General features: G+C 44.2%; 3 protein-coding genes across 12 annotated transcripts in view; 1 reads left to right on the plus strand and 2 right to left on the minus strand.

The window, feature by feature from the left end:
• The window catches only part of nit1 (nitrilase 1), a 30034-nt gene extending 9255 nt beyond the window's left edge, over nt 1-20779 (plus strand). For 5 of the 9 annotated variants that reach the window (XM_086053645.1, XM_086053636.1, XM_086053652.1 and 2 more), the window contains 5 exons: nt 17321-17554; nt 17975-18078; nt 18156-18292; nt 18364-18489; nt 19208-20779. In XM_086053645.1, coding sequence (XP_085909771.1) covers nt 17322-17554; nt 17975-18078; nt 18156-18292; nt 18364-18489; nt 19208-19468 — 861 coding nt within the window. In that variant the 5' untranslated portion in view covers nt 17321 and the 3' untranslated portion in view covers nt 19469-20779. Of the gene's footprint in view, nt 1-15843; nt 16294-16357; nt 16589-16845; nt 16892-17320; nt 17555-17974; nt 18079-18155; nt 18293-18363; nt 18490-19207 lie in introns of those variants that run through there. The other 4 variants (XM_086053619.1, XM_086053685.1, XM_086053658.1 and 1 more) reach the window with 4 other exon arrangements.
• Nucleotides 9387-12871, minus strand: b4gat1 (beta-1,4-glucuronyltransferase 1). Of its 2 annotated transcripts, XR_015085852.1 has the most exons (3): nt 11428-12871; nt 10297-10633; nt 9387-10236 (listed from the first exon to the last, which is right to left on the minus strand). XR_015085852.1 is itself a non-coding variant. In XM_086024587.1 (2 exons), the coding sequence occupies exons 1-2, from the start codon at nt 12487-12489 to the stop codon at nt 10442-10444; spliced, it is 1254 nt and encodes a 417-aa protein (XP_085880713.1). In that variant the 5' UTR covers nt 12490-12871; the 3' UTR covers nt 9387-10441. The 2 variants fall into 2 exon arrangements, 1 of the variants encoding a protein (XP_085880713.1); XM_086024587.1 differs by having other exon boundaries at nt 9387-10633.
• pfdn2 (prefoldin subunit 2) lies at nt 13823-16083 on the minus strand. The gene is made up of 4 exons (XM_086053697.1): nt 15904-16083; nt 15115-15203; nt 14647-14770; nt 13823-14324 (listed from the first exon to the last, which is right to left on the minus strand). Exons 1-4 carry the CDS (start codon nt 15982-15984, stop codon nt 14133-14135), a joined length of 486 nt encoding a protein of 161 aa, XP_085909823.1. The 5' UTR covers nt 15985-16083; the 3' UTR covers nt 13823-14132.
• Nucleotides 20780-21004: the final 225 nt, after the last annotated feature.

Consider the following 21004-nt stretch of genomic DNA (forward strand, 5'->3'; position numbering starts at 1 on the left):
GACACACAGCTCATCAGCTTGTTTGGATGATTAGCCTCAACATACATGGATAGAGTGACCCGGGGATGGATCTCAGGCCAAAGAGCGCACGGATCAATTCATTCATGCACCTTCAATGCCCGAGACATGGAGGAGGTTGCCGTCAGGTGAAGGATGATCCACAGCAAAGCAGATTATCATCATCATCATCATCATCATCGGAACATCTGCACTCTTCGACGTACTCCTTACCCGCCCCCCAGCGCACAAACAAAACTCGTTTCTCTTAACCATTCTTGGTGTTCTTTCTGCGGAGGCCCACTCGCCGTAATTAATTAGTGGCTTAAACTGGAGCCTTCTGCCTATACGGGGGAAAAAAAAAAAAAAAAAAAATGACCTGTTGATTTTGCCAACAAGCCAAGTAGGGGGTATGCATCTGTGTGTGGGTGTGGGTGTGATGGTGGTATTAGCATGCTTTATAAATCCACAGTGAACACAATTAACAAGCAATTGGGAGGAGAAGTAATTAGTATTATCTACTTAACACTGTGGCAGGGAAAATGGGTTAAAAACACACACACGCACTCACACACACACACACATAATCCCTCTAGGCAAATGTGTAAGGGCTAATTACAAGCTCATTTGCAACTCAATAGCGGTATCCTCTCAGACAGGTCGATCCCATCGTGCCCCACCCAACTAAACACCCCCTCCATAACACACTGAGTGTTGGTTTTATGCCTCACCTCACACAGGGAGGGCGTAGCGGGGTGCGGGGGGTGAGGGGTTCTTTTCGGTCCCGCCCCTCCCTGCCGTCCACATCCCGAATCAACGGCCGGTACTACGTGACACGGGCCTCGCCGCAGACACTATCATGGTCGCTGTTTGAGGGATCGGCTTACCGAGAAGCTTGACGTTAATTGAAGCCGTTGAGAAAAATAGCCCGGCCAATCAGCGCTGGCCAGGGATTATTGCTTTTCTTGTTTGCCGACACCGCCGGGAACTACAACCTAGCAGTGCGCTGATTTGGACCGATTTGTTTCTTGGAAGACAATTGGGGAATCCCCCAAATGTTTATTTTATTTTTTTCAAGTTCAATTTGTCAAATGACTTTGTCGCATTGAATATGAACTGAAATGCTGTTAATCCATTCCAGCACCCAAAAAGCACTCACGGTATTTTGTATAAGAACATAATAAAACTAAGTCTAATGTATTTAAATGAACTGATTATCTCAAGTGTAATCACTTTACATACTAGGGATGGGTTAGTACAGATACCGCTCATACCGGCCTTATTCTAAGGTATCGGGTCATCACGGAGGCTGCCGATACCGGCCACAGATACTTAAGGCAAAAACATCTGATATTCAGTAAATCCTCCTCTGCAGTAGTTGGCGCTATACTGCGGCAGTTTGACACATTGGCAACTCGTCTGTGTCTGAAAGGTCTTTGTTCACAATTATCTGTGATTGTGTTAATTGAAATTGTATTTATTCATCCCCCCCCACTTCGGAGGACAACTTCATTTGTATTCACGTATAAGTGCATAAGAAAAATGTTTGAAAGAAGCTCAGAAAACCCAGCTGGTAAAAGCATTGGTGGGAATTTTACTGAATTTTGCTGGTCCATCATTCGTCAGCGGCCAGCGTACCCGTCCGTCATCCGTCAGTCCGTAATTTTTCATGACGAACTGAATTGTAATCGTCAGTTAGTCAGTCGGTCCCCCCCAAAAAACGTCAGAAAAACCTTATCTTTCAGTATTTTTTAATCCTGTTTATCCATCCATCCATCCACCTTCTTCCACTCATCCGAGGTCAGGTTACGGGGGCAGCATTATAAGCAGGAATCCTAGACTTCCCTCTCCCCAACCACTTCGGCCGCCTCCTCAGGAGATATCCCGTGGCGTTACCAGGCCAGCCAGGAGACAGTCTCTCCAGCGTGTTGTGGGTTGTCCCCGGGGCCTCCTCCGAGTGGAAAATGCCCAACACACCTCACTAGGGAGGCGTTCAGGGAGCAGCCTAACCAGATGCCCGAGCCACCTCATCTAGCTCATCCTGCTTTTTCTCCCTGCTTTCCCGCCCTGGAGTCCTCCCAACTTTTGCCATAAATATCACCACAAAACTGTGACAAATAGTGGGTTTTCTTTCATTAGCAGAGAGCTCGCAGCAATTTTGTCCATGTGTGTGTATACATTTTGGGACATTTTTGTTTGGTCTTGCATACGATTTTTTTAATGTCAAATATGTGTCTTAACTCCAAAGTTTGGAAAAACTGATTGAGACTAGTATATATAGCATACAGTATGTAACATTTGTGTCCATGTAACAGGTGTTAGTGGAGTTGTTTAGGATTAAAGGTGGGACTTATTCTTACCTAAGAGCATAATGCTCATTAATTCCTGCTTTGGTGACTTAACTCCCCCCTGATCCTCTGTGGACCGGCCGAGCCTGACCGGCCCCCGTGCCGCAGACGCCACCGTGGCCTCGATGGCGGGATTGCCTGTCCATCCGAGCGGGAAGGCCCGCCGAAGACCGACAGGTGTCGAGCAGGGTGTTAGTGTGTTGTGCGACTTCTGCGTCAAAAGTGGCCGTTTAGTTGAGGGCGCAGCAGGAGGACGGGGTTGTCCCAAGCGGAAATACTCATGTTTCCGAAGGCGCAACAAATAAACACACATCGCTTGACGATGATAGAAGAAATGCACGCGTGCGTGAAAGATACGCCACAAGTGAAGGTAGCAGTGAAAAGAAACACTGTCACTACGTGCCGCAGCTTTTATTGATTTGGACTAATAAAGTCTTTGTTGTGCGCTGCGCCAGATGACGGCCTACTGTGTGACTGCAGCACTCAAATTTAATCTGCCGTATGAATCCTCTTAATCTGCGCGATCACCACAATAATCATAGCGAGAGCTGCGCCACGCTTGACCATTGCAGAAAGGCCACGGAAGCTTTTTCATGCATAAAGTGATGCATCCAAAGACTGCTTTTAATCCCAAAACGTTATTGTACATTCATTAAAAAAAAATAAATAATACATGCTTCGTTTTTGTAAAATGAACAGGATTAAATCAAGTAGAATTTAATTGCACGGATGCATTCATGTTGAAATAACACACGGCAATCACGTTTCTCCGCTGAGACGTCGTCACAAGTAGGAGTAGTGGTGGAAAACTTGACAAATGTTCTAGTTTGCAGCGTGACAGTTCAGTTTGTTGGGAAATCCCCCTCACAGAGGTTGTGGGTTCAAATTTGGCCTTTGGCCTTCCTTTGCATGTTCTCCCCATGTGGGTTTTCTCTGAGTACTTTTGGTGTACTCTCTCATTCCAACAACATACATAGTAGAGCAAGGTGTGAATTTGACCGAAATGAAACCTAGATGAATAAAATGTATTACTCATTACATTCATGCATACATTATGAATACATAATGAATACATTAAATTTACTGAACCCATTCTAATTACGTCGGACGCAATCGTAGTAATTTTGTCAAATTAACCATAAATTACACCAATTTATCTCAAGTTCATTAACTCATTCACCGCCAGACATTTTCAGACCCTCCCGTTTGAAAAAAATTGAAACATTTTTCGATGGCAGTGAAGTTAGAGTTGCTTAATTAAAGAGAAACATATAATTTGGGAAATTCTTCCCCCAATTTTTTTTTCTTCTAAACTATGGCAGAATTGTGATAACAACCGCTACTCTGAACTGAAACATTGGCTATGTTTACATGGACAAAAATGTCTTTAATGCGATCAGAGTTCGGATTAAAATTATGACGGGAAGCGCTGTTTTTATGGTCACAAAAAATATTGATCCGATTAGGACTTGCATGTGTCGTGCGTCACCCTTTTGATCGGAAGAAATTATTTTGACGTGCAGATTGACCAAATATATCGGAAATACTAGTAGAAGAAGCCGTCGCAGCTTGTGTCAACAAAACATCGCCAACAGAATCACGTATGCTGACGTCGCAGACATGCGCAGGTAAAGACTGGTTTTTTTCGAAATTTTCGGAGTAAGTGTTTTCATGCGCGCCAAACGGATTATCAATCGACGTAAACCAAACCTCTGGTTCGGAATAAAATATTGATCGGAATGGGCTTGATCAGGTCATAATTTTCCGAATGGGGTGTCTACATTGAGCATTTTTATTCCGAATCGGGCTTTTAATCTGAATAAATGTGTCCATGTAAATTTAGCCAATGACGAAAAGTTGTGTTTGAGGTTGCCAGATATTTGCATCAAATTGCCTTTGCTGAACAATATTTCAGCGCATTTTGCAGAATTTGATGTTCTCTAATAGGCTAAATCCCCAAGTACTTTTTTTTATTTTATGACTTCGGCTTCTATGCCTTTCTGTGACTCTTCCAGTCTCTCCGTCGCAGCCTGCTGCTGACATGCTGTGGCACTCTCAGCTCGGTGGCCGCTTCCTGTTTGAACGCTCACGACGACGACGCACTGTTGATCAAGTTTAGGCCTTGTCTTGGTCTCATGTTGTCAAAGTGTAATCACCATGATGAAAAGGACTTTTTGAATAGCAGTACTCATCGAAGCAGGAAACGTAACGGTTGATAAGACTTGTCTGGAGACGGCGGTTATCGCTCCCCTACTATTGTTCTCTCCGTGCGCAACGTGCAAATGCATGTTGGCACACACCCGCTTAGTGTTGTGTAAACATGGGGGGGCTCATAATATCATAGCTTCCTCAGCCGCTGTAGTACATTGATCGATAAAGGAGACTACATGAGAACATATGCTTTGCACTGTTGTGTGCGTGCGTGCGCGCGCGCGCGTTCGTGCGTGCTTTTAAGGTTGGTCGGCAGCACAGCGTGAAGGGTGACGACTTCGTCTGCAGGAGCTCTCACCTGTGTGTGCGTGTGTGTGTGTGCGTGCGTGTAGTGGTGTTGCTGAGCGGGTAAGACAGCAGGGGTGCAAAGCTAAGAAGTGTTAGAGTGGTGAGAAGGATTACGTCTATCTGTTAGGCCTCCTTTTCTCTCCCCCAGCCCTGTGTCACATCTCGTTATTGGCACGCTGCAGCGGGGACCGCCCGCGCTCGACGGATGTGCAAAAATCGGGAAGGCCCGTTGCGTTTTCGTCTTCTTACTACGTGGCCTTTTGGTTCTCGGGGCTTTTGGGTTCCGGCTACCCGTTGGGTCTGGAGAAGCATTTCCAAGCGATGGGAACTTTTGCTTCTTCATGTTTTGTTTTCGACGTGGCCAAATGCATTTGACAAAATGATATACAATACCAATGAACTCCCTTGTCTCGTCAGTTATTTTTGGACTTTAAAAAGGGAAGTCAACTCCAAAATGTACTTTACAATAATATGTTCTATGCGCCTCCACTCGTCTAAACACAGCAATCTGATTAATATTGCATTTGTGGAATGTGAGTTAAGCAGCCAAATCCACCTCAGGGGGCAGCCATTTTGTCACTTGCTGTCAAACAGGTGAGCCGTGATTGGTCGTTATCTGATGACTGTCGTTTTCAGTCATCAAAAGTGGCAAAATGGCCTCCCGCTCCGATGGCTAAAAACGGGTGGATTTTGCTGCTTAACTCATATTCCACAAACACAATATTAATCAGAACACCATGTTTAGACTAGTGAGGCTGCATAGAACATAGTACAGTGGTACCTCTACTTACGAACGTCTCTTCATACGAAATTTTCAAGTTACGAAACGCCTCAACAGGAAAATATTGCCTCTAGTTCCGAAAGAAATTTCAGGATACGAAAGGTAAAAGTATGGGGTGACACTCGCAGTATGGGCTGCTATATATATATATAGATATATAGATATATATAGATATAGATCATATAATCATATATATGATATATGATATAGATTATATATATATATATGATATCGATCATATATATGATATATATATATATGATATAGATCATATATATCGGATATATATATGATATAAATATGATATATATATGATATAGATCACATATATATATATATATATATATATATATATATATATATATATATATATATAATGATATGTCTATTCACCCCTCGGGCCATGAGGTGTTCCGATAGTTTTACGTGAATTAGAAACGAGGAAAAGAAATTTTTTTTTTTTTGTCCATACAAACAAAACAAGAGTTAATAGAAATGTATGAAAAGGGGGATGCGTTTGGTTGATCTCGCCAAAGAATATGACCGTAATGTATCGACAGTCGCCACGTTATTAAATCAGTTGTTTACAAAACGCCAGGCAAAAACCACTTCTGAGAGAGAACATGAACCAAAGAGGGCAAAAAGCGATGAGGACGGCAATTAAAAGGTAAACGACCATCATTTTTATTCCTTACGCTGTTCTTTGTTTTTGTACATTATGCACAACTCTCATTTATTGTGCAATAATCTAATTGTAACATGTATTTGTTACATGTTTTCATGCATTTTTATGCTTTATAAAACATTTATGTCTGAATATTGCGGGGCTTGGAACGGATTAGGGCATTTACATGGAAAACGCGTCTCTACTTACAAAATTTTCTACTTAAGACATTTCTTCCAGAACCAATTAATTTCGTAAGCAAAGGTACCACTGTATTGTAAAGAATTTTGGGGCTTGACTTCCCCTTTAATTTGGTGTTTTGGATTACTCCACATTCTTTGTTTGCCTTCCTGCTGCGCAGCACCTGGGACCTCCACACTGCCCCACGCTAACCACGAACCGTAACAGTGAGAGCATCGAGGAGCTAGGAATGAATGTTGCGGTTAAGTAATTTTCCTTCTTTTTCCTTTTATTTGTGATCAAGGCACAATGTACAGTCATGAACAATAGAATGAGTCCTAATTTTCTAAAGTAAGCGTACTTGAGTCCAGTTTTTGGCTACTCCAAACACCTCTGGCGGCGTGACCCGCAACGAGGGCCGACATGTTGGAGCGGCCGCTCCCCCCCCCCCCCCCGCACCCCCACCCCAAACCTCATGGCGCCCTCCTGCTGCTTCCCCCCGCCGGCCACAAGCAGAGCTGCTCTCTCGGCCCGAGATGGCTGGGCGGGGAGGTGGCCCTCCTGCCAACCCTGCACAGGAGAGGGCGGCCCTAATTGCTTTTGGCGTAAAGCTCTGTGACCCAGATAAGCCGGTGGAGATAAACCCCCACTTTGCTCCAACAAACCTGCTCTGGTCCGCACCAGCCACCCCCTCTGAGCTTCTCTGCACCTTCTGCTACATTATTAACAACCACCACGGGCAACCAGGGCGACTCGAGGACCCCGGGGTGCTCCCCCGTGCCTCCTTATTGCTTTACTGCACGTCAACGAGTGGGGCCCGCGGAAAGTGGGCGTCGCGTGCCACCGGGCTCACGAGGAGGAGGACGCTAAGACACTATTAAGCCACGCCAGGCCACGGCGCCTCGGTAAGATTGTCAAAGCACCGAACATCACAAGTTGTCCACTCTGGTGGCAGATGGCAAAAGCGGGCTACGTGGCCAATGTCAACATTTCAACCCCCACCGCTCTTTTAACCATCGGCAGTGATGGGGAGGGCGGAGGGAGGTCATGCAAAAGTTGCGCCACACAATGTGTCAAGTAACTTAACCTATAAGAACTTTATTACAAGGAACCCCGACTGTGATGACGTATGCTCTGTGTGATTTATTTGGTTGTTAGTCACATAAGATAAAAAGTTAAAAAAAAAATTAAATTAATTTCCAGGTTCATACATTTTGTAGAAACTTTATTTGTATGTACGCAGCCACGTTTTTGCTGCCCTCTGCTGACTCATTTCCGCTTGTTACTTTCTACTGTTGATAAAACACATTGTATCCATGTCACGCACCACAAGAATAAAGCACTTGGCTTCCTCCTTGCTCCAAAAGTTTCCTGCTGGGCTGCATCTCTTGAGTTTCGCCATGATTGTTTACCTCTGCGTGTGTATTTTACCGTAAGGTACATGCCAGATGTACAGACTTGTACACCTATGTGTGTCTAGATACATACTGTCATTTTACGCCATAAAGGCAACGTGAAAACGCGCGGAAAAATCAATGTATTCAAGTTAAAGCCCAAATGTGAAGTAATGTCAGAAAATGCCAAATGAAATCTAAGAAAAGTAATTCAACATTATACAAAAAATAAAGCATGAGAAAATAATTTCTATTTCATCAATTTGAAAAAAATCAGTTTTTCCGAAGTGAGAGGCTGACGAGCTCGAAACCGAAGTGCGACGTCATTAGATGAGCAACCATAGCAGCACTTAATGGGGAACGTGTACAAAGCCACTCAGAAAGCGATATTTCGAGGTCGTTGGCATAATGCATTTACAATACAATTTTATTTTATACAGCGCATTTCATAACAGCTAGAGCTGTAACAAAGCACTTAGCAAACAACACAATAAATTTAACAAAAACAATAAAAGGCTTTGATACATGTATTAATAAATATAGATATAAATAATATATAAAAATATACATAAATGAAGCTAATAATTTGACATAAAACACTATATACAATTGACACCGGAAAAGAGCCGAACATTTCAGGTCTGATCAAAAGCCAGAGAAAAGAAATGTGTCTTCAACCGGGTTTTAAAAATGGACAGAGAGGGGGCTTGCCTAACAACCAACGGGAGGTCATTCCAGAGGGAAAGACCGGCAACATAAAAAGGCTCGATCCCCTCTGAGCCTCCGCTTGGTCCTCGGCACCTCGAGCAGCGCCTGGTCCGCAGACCTAAGAGCCTGCGGGAAGGTGCACGCGTAGGAGTGGAGGAGCTCAGAGAGGTACGCCGGGGCGAGGCCATTTATTGAGTTGAGACGAGACCTACTCACATTGGAAGAATGCTAAACTATAATAGGCAACGATTATTAGCCTGGCATCATTGTTTGAAATTCAATGCAGTGCCGTGCTGTAAATTACACACGATGAGATGACCTATTTGTTCCATATGTTGATTCCATATCATCAACAAAGTCATGCCAGCTCATGCGTAGAGCGTTGGCTCCCTCCGGTGGTCTGCTGCCTTCCCGCCCCCTCCCCATTTTATCCCCCAATTGTGTAACGGGTTGAAATACCGCTTTCTATCTTTGGATTTTAAAAAAAATAAATTTTTTACCATGTTTACAATTTCTTGCAACCAGTCGGGAGTTGTAAACAAGACTTTTTGTTTACAAGTGTTTATTGCAGAATTGAACAGGTAAGCAGTTGAACAGTTTGCGTGTGACAAATCTGCAGACAGGAAAAACTGGACTAGCATTGCACAAATGGCCTGAGATGGAATCCGTAGCGGTTAATGTGGAAGCCAGTTGGACTGAACCAGCAAGAAGAAGAGGCAGAGAAGCTCCCCAACTCATTTCCAGTAATTGTTCTTCCCGCAGAGCAGAGAGATTTATCTGCGGTCATTTTCATATCACAAAGTCAATACTGCTGGTTAGTTCACACACAGGTTTATTTTATTTATTTTTACAAATTATCAACCAACCTAGAGTGTTGTAAATACAGTAGTGTCAGGTTCACACAGAGACATTAGTAAACAACGCACACAATGAGGAGAGAAGACACTCGACCAATTGCCCAATTTTTGCACGTTGCAATGGATGTAGTTGATCCTGTCTGCGTTCTCGCTATGTTTTTTACACCACCAACAAAGGAAGGACTCAAATCCTGCTGTTATCTGATTCACTGATCCTGTGTTCACATTGTTGCTAAAGTTACAATCCTGTTGGATTAAAATGCTTCCTAGTCCTTGTGCACACCGAAATAAAGTAATTATTACAATAAATTAATCTTTTTTTTTTTTTTTTTTCAAATTGATCTTTTTCTTCTACTCTTTTAGAGGCTGTAAAACAACTTTTGGCGCCACTTTGTGAAATGGAGTGTGGGCCTGCAAAACAATACAATTTGACAACTTCCTAACCCTACTCTTTCCAAAAATAAAAATAGAAATGTAAAAGTAGCCTGCCTAACTCACGATTCTCCCTTTGGTGCATACCACCACCTACCGAACATATACAGCCAATGCAGTCTGGGTCGCTTTCCCGCCTCTCGTCAGCAAAACGGGTGTCCGTCGATAATGGACCGTGAGATCCGTTCGGACTTGACCGGGTTAGTGACGATGACACAGACGGACGAAAATCCACCTCCGTCTTTGCTTAGTCCATCTTTTTCTTTGAAGTCTCCGGTCCATCGACTAACGTCAGCAAAACGGGCGTTCGTCAGTGACGGACCAGATCATCGGTCAGACGGGAATGCCGACCTCTGATGATTTCCAAGGGATGTACCTTTTGACAATAAATATGAATAGAAAACTACCATAAAAATATCGCAGTATGACAACTTACAGCAGTCAGCCAGGTCTCGGGTGTCTGCTGCCATGTAGTGGCCACTGACGGACATCACTGACCAGCAGTTCCTCTTCCTCAGATAAAGAGGACATTGATGCGCAAGAAACCCAAAACACCCACTACCCCCGATATTATATATATTTTAACATCGCCTGCTCGAGGTTGGATATTTGGTCTTCAGAGCCTCTTTAAAGCTGCGAAACAGGAGTCTGTTGCGTTTGTTCTCCTCGTCTTTCCTGGTGTGAAACTTGCCCTGGATCTTGAAGCCGCGGTGGACCAGGAAGGCCGAGCTCAGCACCGAGAACTTGTACCCGGCCACATGGAGCTCGCAGGCCTGTTCAAAACAGAAAACAAGTCGCATGAGACGTCACAATGTACGGTGGGGTAAAGAATGATTTGATCCACCATCGAATCATTTTAGAATCGATTATCCTAACGACCCTTGCAGCCAATAATCAAGTAATCGATTTACTCAATCTGCCCTGAGAAGTCTTTCGCTAAAATAAAGACAAATAAATAAGCATGAATGAATCTGAAAGAGAGTTTATTTATCGACTTCAAATCGAGTTGTTAACTAACTTTTTTTTTTTTTAATTATCCTGGCTCTGATGCATTGTAGATGATTCCTGATGACAATGAGGCAGGCCCTAGTCAGTCCAGAGAGGACGGATACACTACACCAAATTCAGGCTGAAATGTTGCACTTTTATCTGTTTACTCTGACTCTACTTCAGTCTGTTTTTTGTTTTTTTTTTTAATCCAATACAATGGAGTGATGTTATTCAGCCTGTCTATTTTTGTCCATGTCTAAAAATGAAAACATTGACATTGCCATTCTATTTATTGTTTTTACAGTAACATAAGGCAACAACGCTCAGTGATAAGGGACATTTGACCTGTTTGAAAATGTTCTAAGAATGTCATTTTATACAATTAGTTTTTTTATGATCCTTTACAACAATTTTTTACTATCGCAACAATTTTGAAATATCAAACCGAAATCATATCGCTTCAAAACTGAACCAAATGGTATCGAAAAATTCTGCCTTTGCTGATAACGTTTTTTTGTATCGAATCGTAACCCGTGTATCCTGATACGTATCGAATCGGCTGCATGATGCTCCTAACCTGGCTGATGCGATTGAAGCCGTACTGCCTGAAGTTCTCGTCGTAGAGCGGCACATTCCTTGGCCCGATGTAAAAGGGCTCCCATGGGTCCACCCAGGTCAGCGTGTAAGCCACTTGCAGGACACCGGAGGTGTCACGGACGTGGCTGTTGACCCACTGCGAGTAGTTGGTGGGAGCTTGGCAAGGAGGACACAGCTCCTCGTAGAAAGGTCTCACTTCGCCCACCTGGTAGAGCTGCACCAGCTCGGCCTTGGTGGCCGGGATCTTCCTGGTGTGGCGGATCTCGAAGGCGGGCAGGACGAAAACCTGGTCCGGTTCGGGCTGGTGCCTGGCGACCATCGCCACGAACTGCTGGTGCAGATCGGCAGAAGGCATCATGTCGATGTCGATGACTAGAATGTAGAAGGACTCGGTGCCTCCTCGGGCCACGTTCCGGAGGAGGTTATTCGGGTAGGAGACGTTTGCGGCCATGGCGTAGTTCCTGTATTTGTCCTTGTGAGCTTCCAGCCGGGAGAAGACGGCGGCGCAGTCGTCCAGGCCGGCAAAGTGCCGGTGGTCCTCTTCGGGGAAGCTGGCCGTCTCCCCCGAGAGACACACCAGGTGGAAGTCCACCAGAGCCTGCACGCGGGGGCACAGGACGCCGAGCGCGTACACTAGCGCCGTGGCCAACTTGACGTCCTGGCCGTGCGCAAAGATCGCCACCGAAAGCGGGTTGCGCCACCTCTCCAGAAGATCCTGCAGGTGGTGAAGGTTGTTCAGGCTCGTGTGGGTGACCAACGTGAGAACGTTTGAGCCCGCGTTGCTCGCGAAATCACTTTGAATCAAGTTCTTGTACACGCGATACTGTCCACTGTGGTCAAAGATCCCCCCGGTCGAAAGGGAATATCTCAGGCGCTCCTTGCGGGAGTTCTTCTCCGAGTGCGCCGTGTAGCGGTAACGCTGCTGCTGCTGCTTCCCCTGGAACTTGGTCAAGAATGACAAGTAGAGGAGCTGCAGCAGCGCCACCAGCAGCAGAGCGCTCAGCAACACGCGGAAGGCCGAACATTTCTTGGGCAGACGCATTCCACACCAAGTGATTCGAAACAACACGACGGCCTGCCCAACGCTGCCTACCTTGCCAGTATGGATAGTGGCCGCCTAGCATCGCATAGCCTAGCCTAGCAGAGCAGCCCGTGGTGTGCCGCTAGCAGCTGAAAATAAATCCGTGGAGCTGCTATATCTGCTGCTCAGCCCCACAGGCGTGTGCGATCCGTGCTCATGCTGCATTCGAGGGAGCACTGCGAGGCAAGCCCCTCATTTCCAGTAGCCGATTCTAAAATCGAGATGTCGTGTGATTGCATTATTATTCAGTGTCACCAGTTTTATCAGAACCGCTACAGTGTGTGTGTGTCCTAGTGTGGAGTGAAAGCTGCAGCATAAGATCAGGCCTCCTTAGCGCACATAGAAGCAGTTGTTAGCACCCCCTATAGCCAAAAAGTTCGTACAGCACTTAAAAAAAATTACTTAAACAGCGTGTCAACTAAAAGAACAATGAACCTATCAACAGTTGACTATTTTCACTGACATTTTGGGTGGGGTTGTTGAAAGTGGAGATTTGATAACATTGTGTGACTTAAAGTGATGAGGGCCTCCCCAAATGACAGACTTTGACCTTTTCATTAAAATGCCTGATATGAAAAAAATGCATGGATTACAGGACAGAACTTTTACAATGTATTTAAATCAAAACCAATCCAATCAGATACACGGAAATGGAGAACACGTTGCAATTTTTCAAAGAGATTTTGTCCACTGGAGGTTGCACTGACAACCACATCAATGGCCACTTCAATCTGGGATGTCCAACTCACTTTGAGCTTTTAGAGAAGGCCACGTCGTAGTCCTGATGGCCGCTATGACTGTGAACCCAATACACTAAATGTCTGTAAATGTGTAAAAAAATTTTAAATAGAGGGACTAAGAATAGACCGAAGCCGCTTTATTTAGTCTGCGTTCGTCAGTAGTCCATCATTAGTCTATTTTTCGATGGCCGCTCAGTTGTTGCTTTGGGGGACAAATTTGAGTGAGGGACCCTAGTGAAAGTTTAGTCGGAATCGCCGATGAATGCCCGTTCAAAATTAGACGCGGACCGGCCAATGGTATGTGCTATTTTTTTTACCCCCAGAAAAAAAGCCGAATGTCTGACGACGGAATTGTACACACGCTGCTGATGGATACAATACAATAGAATACAATTTTATTCATATAGTGCATTTCATAATGCCATTTGTTTAAGGGGGGGGGGTTAATGTCACAATCTCATTGTGTGTTAATGTAATGTGTTACCGAACTGCGCCTGTATACGAATCAGTAATCTGTGACATGTATACAGTACATCAGTGGACTCACAAGAAAAGCATTTGCAAGGGCCTTTATTCTTGCATCTTGTGAGAACAAAACCCATTGCCCCAACATGTGAGCACCTCGCCTGCGCTGCAAAGTTATTTTAGCGACATGAACACACTGTAAACAACATTCGAGACCTACTGAAACAGAAAATGGATTTGGTAGGGCACATCACATCTTGAAGTTGTCAGTACAAAATCTTGAGGCAAATTCCATTTTTAAACCTAGATTTTGGTCAACTTTGTTTTCAATAGGTGAAAGACCCTAAGAGCCATACTTTCAAAAAAACAAAAAACAAACAAAAACTAAAAAACTAAAACCTATGAAACCAAAACACCAGCTCCACTTTTAGAGCCACCTCCTTCACTATCCTTGGAAGATGCCGTCGACTGGCTTTGCATGTCTCCCTCGCCCTCGCCCACCAGGCGAATGTTGTAGCGTTCTCGGTACTCTGTGAGTTCGCGCCCCTTCTCCTGCATCATGGTGTTGAGGGACTCAATTATTTTGGAGATCTGCGGGGACACAAGAAGGAGAGGAAGTAGGCCTCAGTGTAGTTTTCATTCAGTCCATCGCTGACAATGGCAGCGATTTGGCGAGGAGGGGGGGGGTAGGCGGTGTACATCATGCTTTAGCAAGTAGGGACCACATTCAATAAATCTCGACCAACTTGTTAAAATCCCCAGCTAAAAAAAAAGTTGAAACCCCTAGTGTTCGGAGATAGACAGTTTGGCCAAGGATCACGTTTGAACAAACTGACAGATTGATTTGCGCATATAAACGTCATCCATGTAGGAGGCCACAAAAGGCTATTTTTTGAATCCAAATATCCATTACCTGCTCCTTGTTGGTTTGCAATGCTGGCAGAACTTCTTTCACAGTCCTCTCTACCAACACGCCGCCGACAAGACGGAAGCATTTACGGGACGGGTCCACATCTTTCAGGGTGTCGATGACAAGGCTGGGGGAGACGCACAAATCAATCACAGAAAAAAGTGGAAAGTAATGCAGTTAAAACCCTCAAATGGGACTATACGCACAGAGTGGGTGTAATGTATTTCCGGTAAAAAATTCTCATAAGGCATCGCCCTTTCCGGTCATGCGCAGCACCATTGTTTTGAAGCCGTTTTACTTCCGAGAATTTCTATAAATTGTCAACATTTTTAGGTATTTTTATACAAACCAAGATAAAGGAGGGATTACTATAGTTACGGTACTCATAAATTTATGTCTGAGTTTGGTCGCTAACCTGTGCGAAATACCAGCTCTTTACTGCAATGAGCCAACATAGCACGGGAGACTCACTTGTGCTCATTTGATTCCATCTCCAACTCAGCTGCTTTGGAGGCCATACTGCGCTGTTCCTGGCGCATCCTCTGAAATGTTGCCACCACCTGTCAACCACCACAACTCAAGTTAATTCATTGAGCCCTTAACATAGACTTGTACGACACGTTAGACTCTGCATTACAAATGAAAAAGAAAGCATCGCGTTGGGCAGCAAGCGGCTAAGCGTGTTTGCTTCACAGTTGCGTCAAGGGTGTATCCCGCCTCTCATCCGACAAGCACGACAGAACAAATGATGATTGACTGGCTACCAATTCAGTGTAGGGCTGCATTACTATGGTCAAAATGATAATCCATATTTTTTTTTTAATCAATATTGTAATCACAATTATTAATTACAATTATAACTGTATTTTCACTGCACTACTTTTCAACGAACATGTAGCGGAGCCCGCATTTTAATGCAAATATCGCCGACCCTCGGTTTAATTTGACTGCAAATACTTTAGTAGGCTCGGCTAGTGTACACTGGAAAAATAGCGTTGATACCACGCCGACGGAGAGGTGAACACAAAAGACGGCAAAGCAGCAAATCCCTCAGTACAAGAAGTAAAGTATCCGCCGTTGTCAGGTTCTTTTGGTTAAGAAACTGCCTTCCTCGCGACATTTCACGCTGACACAAGCACTGAGTCGCCGGGCAGGTGGTGGCGATGAGAAGCTATTGTTAGCATTGGCTAGTCTGGCGTCGTTCCACGCGAAGTGGCCGGAACCAAACATGAAAGGTGGCCACGGTGCCGCTGGTGGTACCTGTTCGGCAGAGGGGCCGGACTGTTTCCCACCGCTACTGTTGGCAGGTTTGGAAGCCGTGTTGCTACTGTTCGCTGCCATTTTGGATCTCACTTGCTGACAAGGAAGACCCCTGTCAGGAGTTGAAATGCTGCCCGCGAGTTTGCCTGTATGAAAATACCATTCTCGCTTGCATACTCAAGCCGCCCACCAACGAAAACAAACACGTTAATGTGTCTGTGCCTTTTATATCAGCAAGCCCAAAACGCTTCCTCGTTCTGACACTTAAACTCTAACATGGATTGAACAGCTGATGTATTTTTTTGTTGAGCAAATGTTCTTCTCCGTGTTGAGATCATCAATCGAGATTAGTGGCTTGCTCTCCGTTTGGACAATCAAGATAAACAACAGGTACTGTATTTGTTCCTCCACATGTAGTCTTCAAAATCTCGACTCAATTTTATTTTATTTCCAGATCCCTTGAAAAACAACCCCAGCTGAAACAAGCATATGGCAGCGGGCATTATAGGCCTGTGAAACAAAACCAAAAACTTACAAACAAGGGCAGAGTCTGGAGGAAATCCAAGGAATGAAACATGAGTTGACTAGTGGGTTTTTGTAATGGACAATGAGGGTGCTTGTCTAACCAGGAGGCCATTCCAGAGTCTGCCTGGGACGACCATGCAGTTAGCAAAAGAGGTGGGAGGTGAGCAATACATATGGCTGGAGAATGTTATGAAGACATGAATTTTGATGAAAAGTTAGATCATAAATGATTATGGGAATACCAGAATATAATTTTAGTGGTAGTTGTGCCCCAATATTGATTTGGACGTGGAAAAACAATCAAGCTATTTTGCTTCAGGCTGGAGGAAATGGGAAGAAAGTCAAGAATTAGCATTAAAGAAACTGCTAGACTGTCAGAATTTCTCTTCTCATAGTTCGGACATTCCCTCATTTCAGGGTCTGCTTCCTTTTCACATAACCTGCTTGCTGGAATACCTCTCAGGTAGGGCGAGACCATCTGATTATTTGAAAAGAAACAGCTGAATTTTATAAGGTACTCTATCTGCACAGGCAGTCAGTTGAGGAGTTAGTGCTCCCTCTTACATGTACCAGTTAAGACATGCTCAGTTACTGTAGTTACTGTTTTTAAAGGGATTGTTTTATATTTATGGCTTGAAAGTGTTTTTCATTTGAATATTTACTGTTATTATGACTACTACTGTGTCAGAAAAGGATTCGCGGAAGACTACAGCCGGAATTTCGGTCGCACACAGAGGAACCCAGTAGTGCACACCATCTAATGAGTATTATTATGGAAATAATGTCAATTATTGGTCTGCTGTGTTAGTTTGAGAAAGTTTTGCATCGTTTTGTTGAGAGACTATCTTGACAAAGGCATGCTAGGTGATGTTGGGATCTGTTCTGTGTGCAGGATGTCCAGCTCTTGCCATCCGCGCGCCGCCTTGTGTCAGCTGAGCGTCACCGCAGACAAGCGAGCCAACTTACGTGCTGCCCACGAGTTGCTGGAGGAGGCAAAGCGGCGAGGCGCCAGCATGGCCTTCCTGCCCGAGGCTTTCGACTACATCGGCTCCAGTCGGGAGGAGACCCTGGCGCTGTCGGAGACCCTGGCGGGAGACACAATGACGCAATACGCTCAGATGGCCAGGTACGTTTGCTTCATTAAAGGAGACATAAGAGCTGATTAATGATCGTGATCAATTTCAGGTTGATTCAAGTCACCGGTGAGCATATTTACTTGATCAGACATTAGTCAGTTTGACTTCTTCCTACCGATTTTTGGACTAGCAGTGCATGCTGTTTACATTTGGGATATTTGTAATGTTGATTTTTTTTCCGGTATTCATTTTCAATATTCATTGCTGCTCATTTTCATATAGTTAAATATTTACATCATATGTTATTACAATGTTTAACTAATGCCTAGAGTCATTAGTCACCGATATTCCCCCCCATCATATATCAAGTTTGTGCTCTTAAGTCAAAGCAAAAAAAAATCAGCCGAATGACCGCTCATACCAAGACAAACTCGAAATCGTCTTTCTCTCACGCCCTGCCCTTGTCACAGGAAGTTGGACATCTGGTTGTCTCTGGGGGGCTTCCACGAACGGGCATCCGACTGGGAGGCCGAGCAGCGAATTTACAACTGCCACGTCATCGTTAACAATCAAGGTAGAGTCCTCATAAATTGCACGTGGACTCCTTCACACTTCCTGAGGTCACGTCGCCACATTTTCGTATCCGTGCAGGCGAGATTGTGTCCACCTACAGGAAATGCCACCTGTTTGACGTGGAACTTCCTGAGAAGGGCGTTTCGCTCTGTGAAAGCGCCTTCACCATCCCGGGCCCCTCGCTGGTAGCGCCAGTCCAAACCCCCATTGGCAAGGTGTCTTCTCCGCACTGACAGTCAGGCTGTGTTGACTTCCCCTTCTTACGAATGTCGCCTTTTGTCACCAGCTCGGATTGGGAGTCTGCTACGACTTGAGATTCCCCGAATTTTCACTGGCGTTGCAGAAGAGCGGCGCTGAGATCCTGACGTTCCCATCGGCCTTCACGGTGACGACTGGAGCCGCTCACTGGGAGGTAGGTCATGACCACGCCCATGCGACCTGTGCTGCTCTTGACCCTTACGTCTATGCTTAATCCATCTATTTTAGTGACGGATAGACGGACCGGTCCGTCACGTAGACGGTATGCCCGGCTCTGAAAAATAGCCTAAATGTTATTCTGTCTTTAAAGAAGAAGTCAACCCCCCCAAAATATTTGCAATAATGTGTTCTATGCGCCTTCACTAGTCTAAACATGCCATTGTGATTATTATTGCAAAATCTACCCGTTATTCTCCATGTCAGGGAGCGACCATTTTGTCTTTTCTGTCGACTGAAAATGACATCACAGTTGCTCGGGGCTCAGGTAACGACCAATCACGGCTCACCTGTTTTCTTAAGCTGAGCCGTGATTGGTCGTTACCTGAGCAGTTGTGATGTCATTTTCAGTCGACAGAAGTGACAAAATGGCCGCCGCCTGAGATGGACAAAAACGGGTGGATTTTACTGCTTAACTCATATTCCACAAACGCAATACTAATCAGACTGTCGTGTTTCGACTAATGGTCCTGCATGGAACATATTTTTGTAAAGAACATTTTTGGGTTGACTTCCTTTTTAAGACACCATATGCGTTTGTGACACTATTAAGTGTTGAACATATCCATGTTTTTAGAGACACAAATCCAGAACATATTATGTTTGTGCATGGAAAATGATTTTTTTGTAAGGATTAAGCACGTTTCATCTGCCAGGTGCTGCTGCGGGCGCGAGCCATTGAGAACCAGTGTTACGTTCTGGCGGCGGCACAGGTCGGCCGGCATCACGACAGGCGCTCCTCTTACGGCCACAGCCTGGCTGTGGACCCCTGGGGAGTGGTGACGGCCAACTGCGGGGGAGAGCAAATGGGCGTGGCGCTGGTGGAGATCGATTTGGAACAAATCCGCAGCGTCCGCAGGAACATGCCGCTTCAAAAGCATCGCAGGGACGCCACCTTTTACGCCAGCCTGGAATGAGGAAATTCATTCATTCAATTCAGTCATTGAATGAAATAGTCTAACGTGACATGATTTCCAGCTCTTTCATATCATGTGGAAACCTGCTGCAAAGGAAGATTATGTCAATCATATTCATGGCATGACGTGTGTCACTTTCAGACAGCCCTGTTCTCTTTCTTACAGCCAAGATACCATGACTGTAAAGTGACCTGGACAGTATGCAGTTTCTGTGTAAAGAGCTTTGTTGCAGCTACAGCTATTGTGAAAGCACTATATAAATAAAGTTGAGGTGAGTTGAGTAAATAAAACATCAGTGGATGCACTTTTGTAGTTGAGGCTCAATACCTCTCCATATCCTTTGGAGAAACACAAGAAAATATAAAGTCCTTCCATCTTTTGTGACATTTGTGCATTTGGTGAAGCCTATTTTTTTTTTTATCCTTAAAGCGGAAGTCAACCCAAACAATTTTTTCAAGAATATGTTCCCAGCAGGCACACTAGTTGAAACACTGCATTCTGATTAATTTTGCGTTTGTGGAATATAAATTAAGCAGCAAAATGCACTCGCCTTTAGCCATCTCAGGGGGCGGCCATTTTGTATTGTGTCGACTGAAAATGACATCACAGCTGCTCACAACGACTAATCACGACTGACTTGTTTTCTGAACCTGAGCCGTGATTGGTCGTTGTGAGCAGTTGTGATGTCATTTTCAGTCGACAGAAGACAAAATGACCTCCCCCAGAGATGGCTAAAAACGAGTGGATTAACACTTATTCCACAAACGCAATATTTATCAGAATGCCCTGTTTCAACTAGTGGGCTTGCATAAAACATATTGTTGGAAAAAAAATGTTTGCGTTGACTTCCACTTTAAGCTGCGGATTCACAGACAAACATTCAAATGTAGCCAAATAAAATCTTTATTGAGAATCAATTAGACTGTCATGAGTGGCTTTTGAAAGTAGCATTTTTCTATGTTCTGAGCAGGAACTTGGTCCGGATCATGTTGATTGTGTTACGTCTATTTAATTAGGTAAAATCTGTATTAAGTTATACAGTGTGAATAAACCAAAACAACTCAAGGTATTGCTGTCTGTTAATAACTTAATAACAAAATTGTTGGTACCTTTCTGTTAATGAAAGAAAACCCACTGAAACAACTTCAATCTGACAAAGTAATAATGAATAAAACAATGAAAACTAGCCAATGAAAATCTGACATTGCTTTTAAATTGCACTTCATTTTTCTTGTACATGAAATGTGCTGTACAAATAAATGTGCCTTGCCTTGAGCAGAATTATTTAAAAAATAAACAAAAAAACATGAACTTGGCCTGGAATAAATGATGGTATCCCTAGAAAAGATTGAAAACAATTTGACCGTAGGGACATGTTCAATCAAGGTGTGTCCTCTAATTAGCATCACAGGTCAGTTATCCTATTTAAAGGGAGACTAGCAGTTACCGTACTGTTTGATGTGTACCACACTAAACATGGACTACAGGAAGCGCAGAAAAGATTGTTTCTAGAGATTAGAAAGAAAAATATCACAT

This window comes from Filicampus tigris, chromosome 2 (assembly GCF_054856515.1).
Source record: "Filicampus tigris isolate MCC_2025a chromosome 2, RoL_Ftig_1.0, whole genome shotgun sequence".
In the NCBI taxonomy this organism is placed as follows: Eukaryota; Metazoa; Chordata; class Actinopteri; order Syngnathiformes; family Syngnathidae; genus Filicampus; species Filicampus tigris.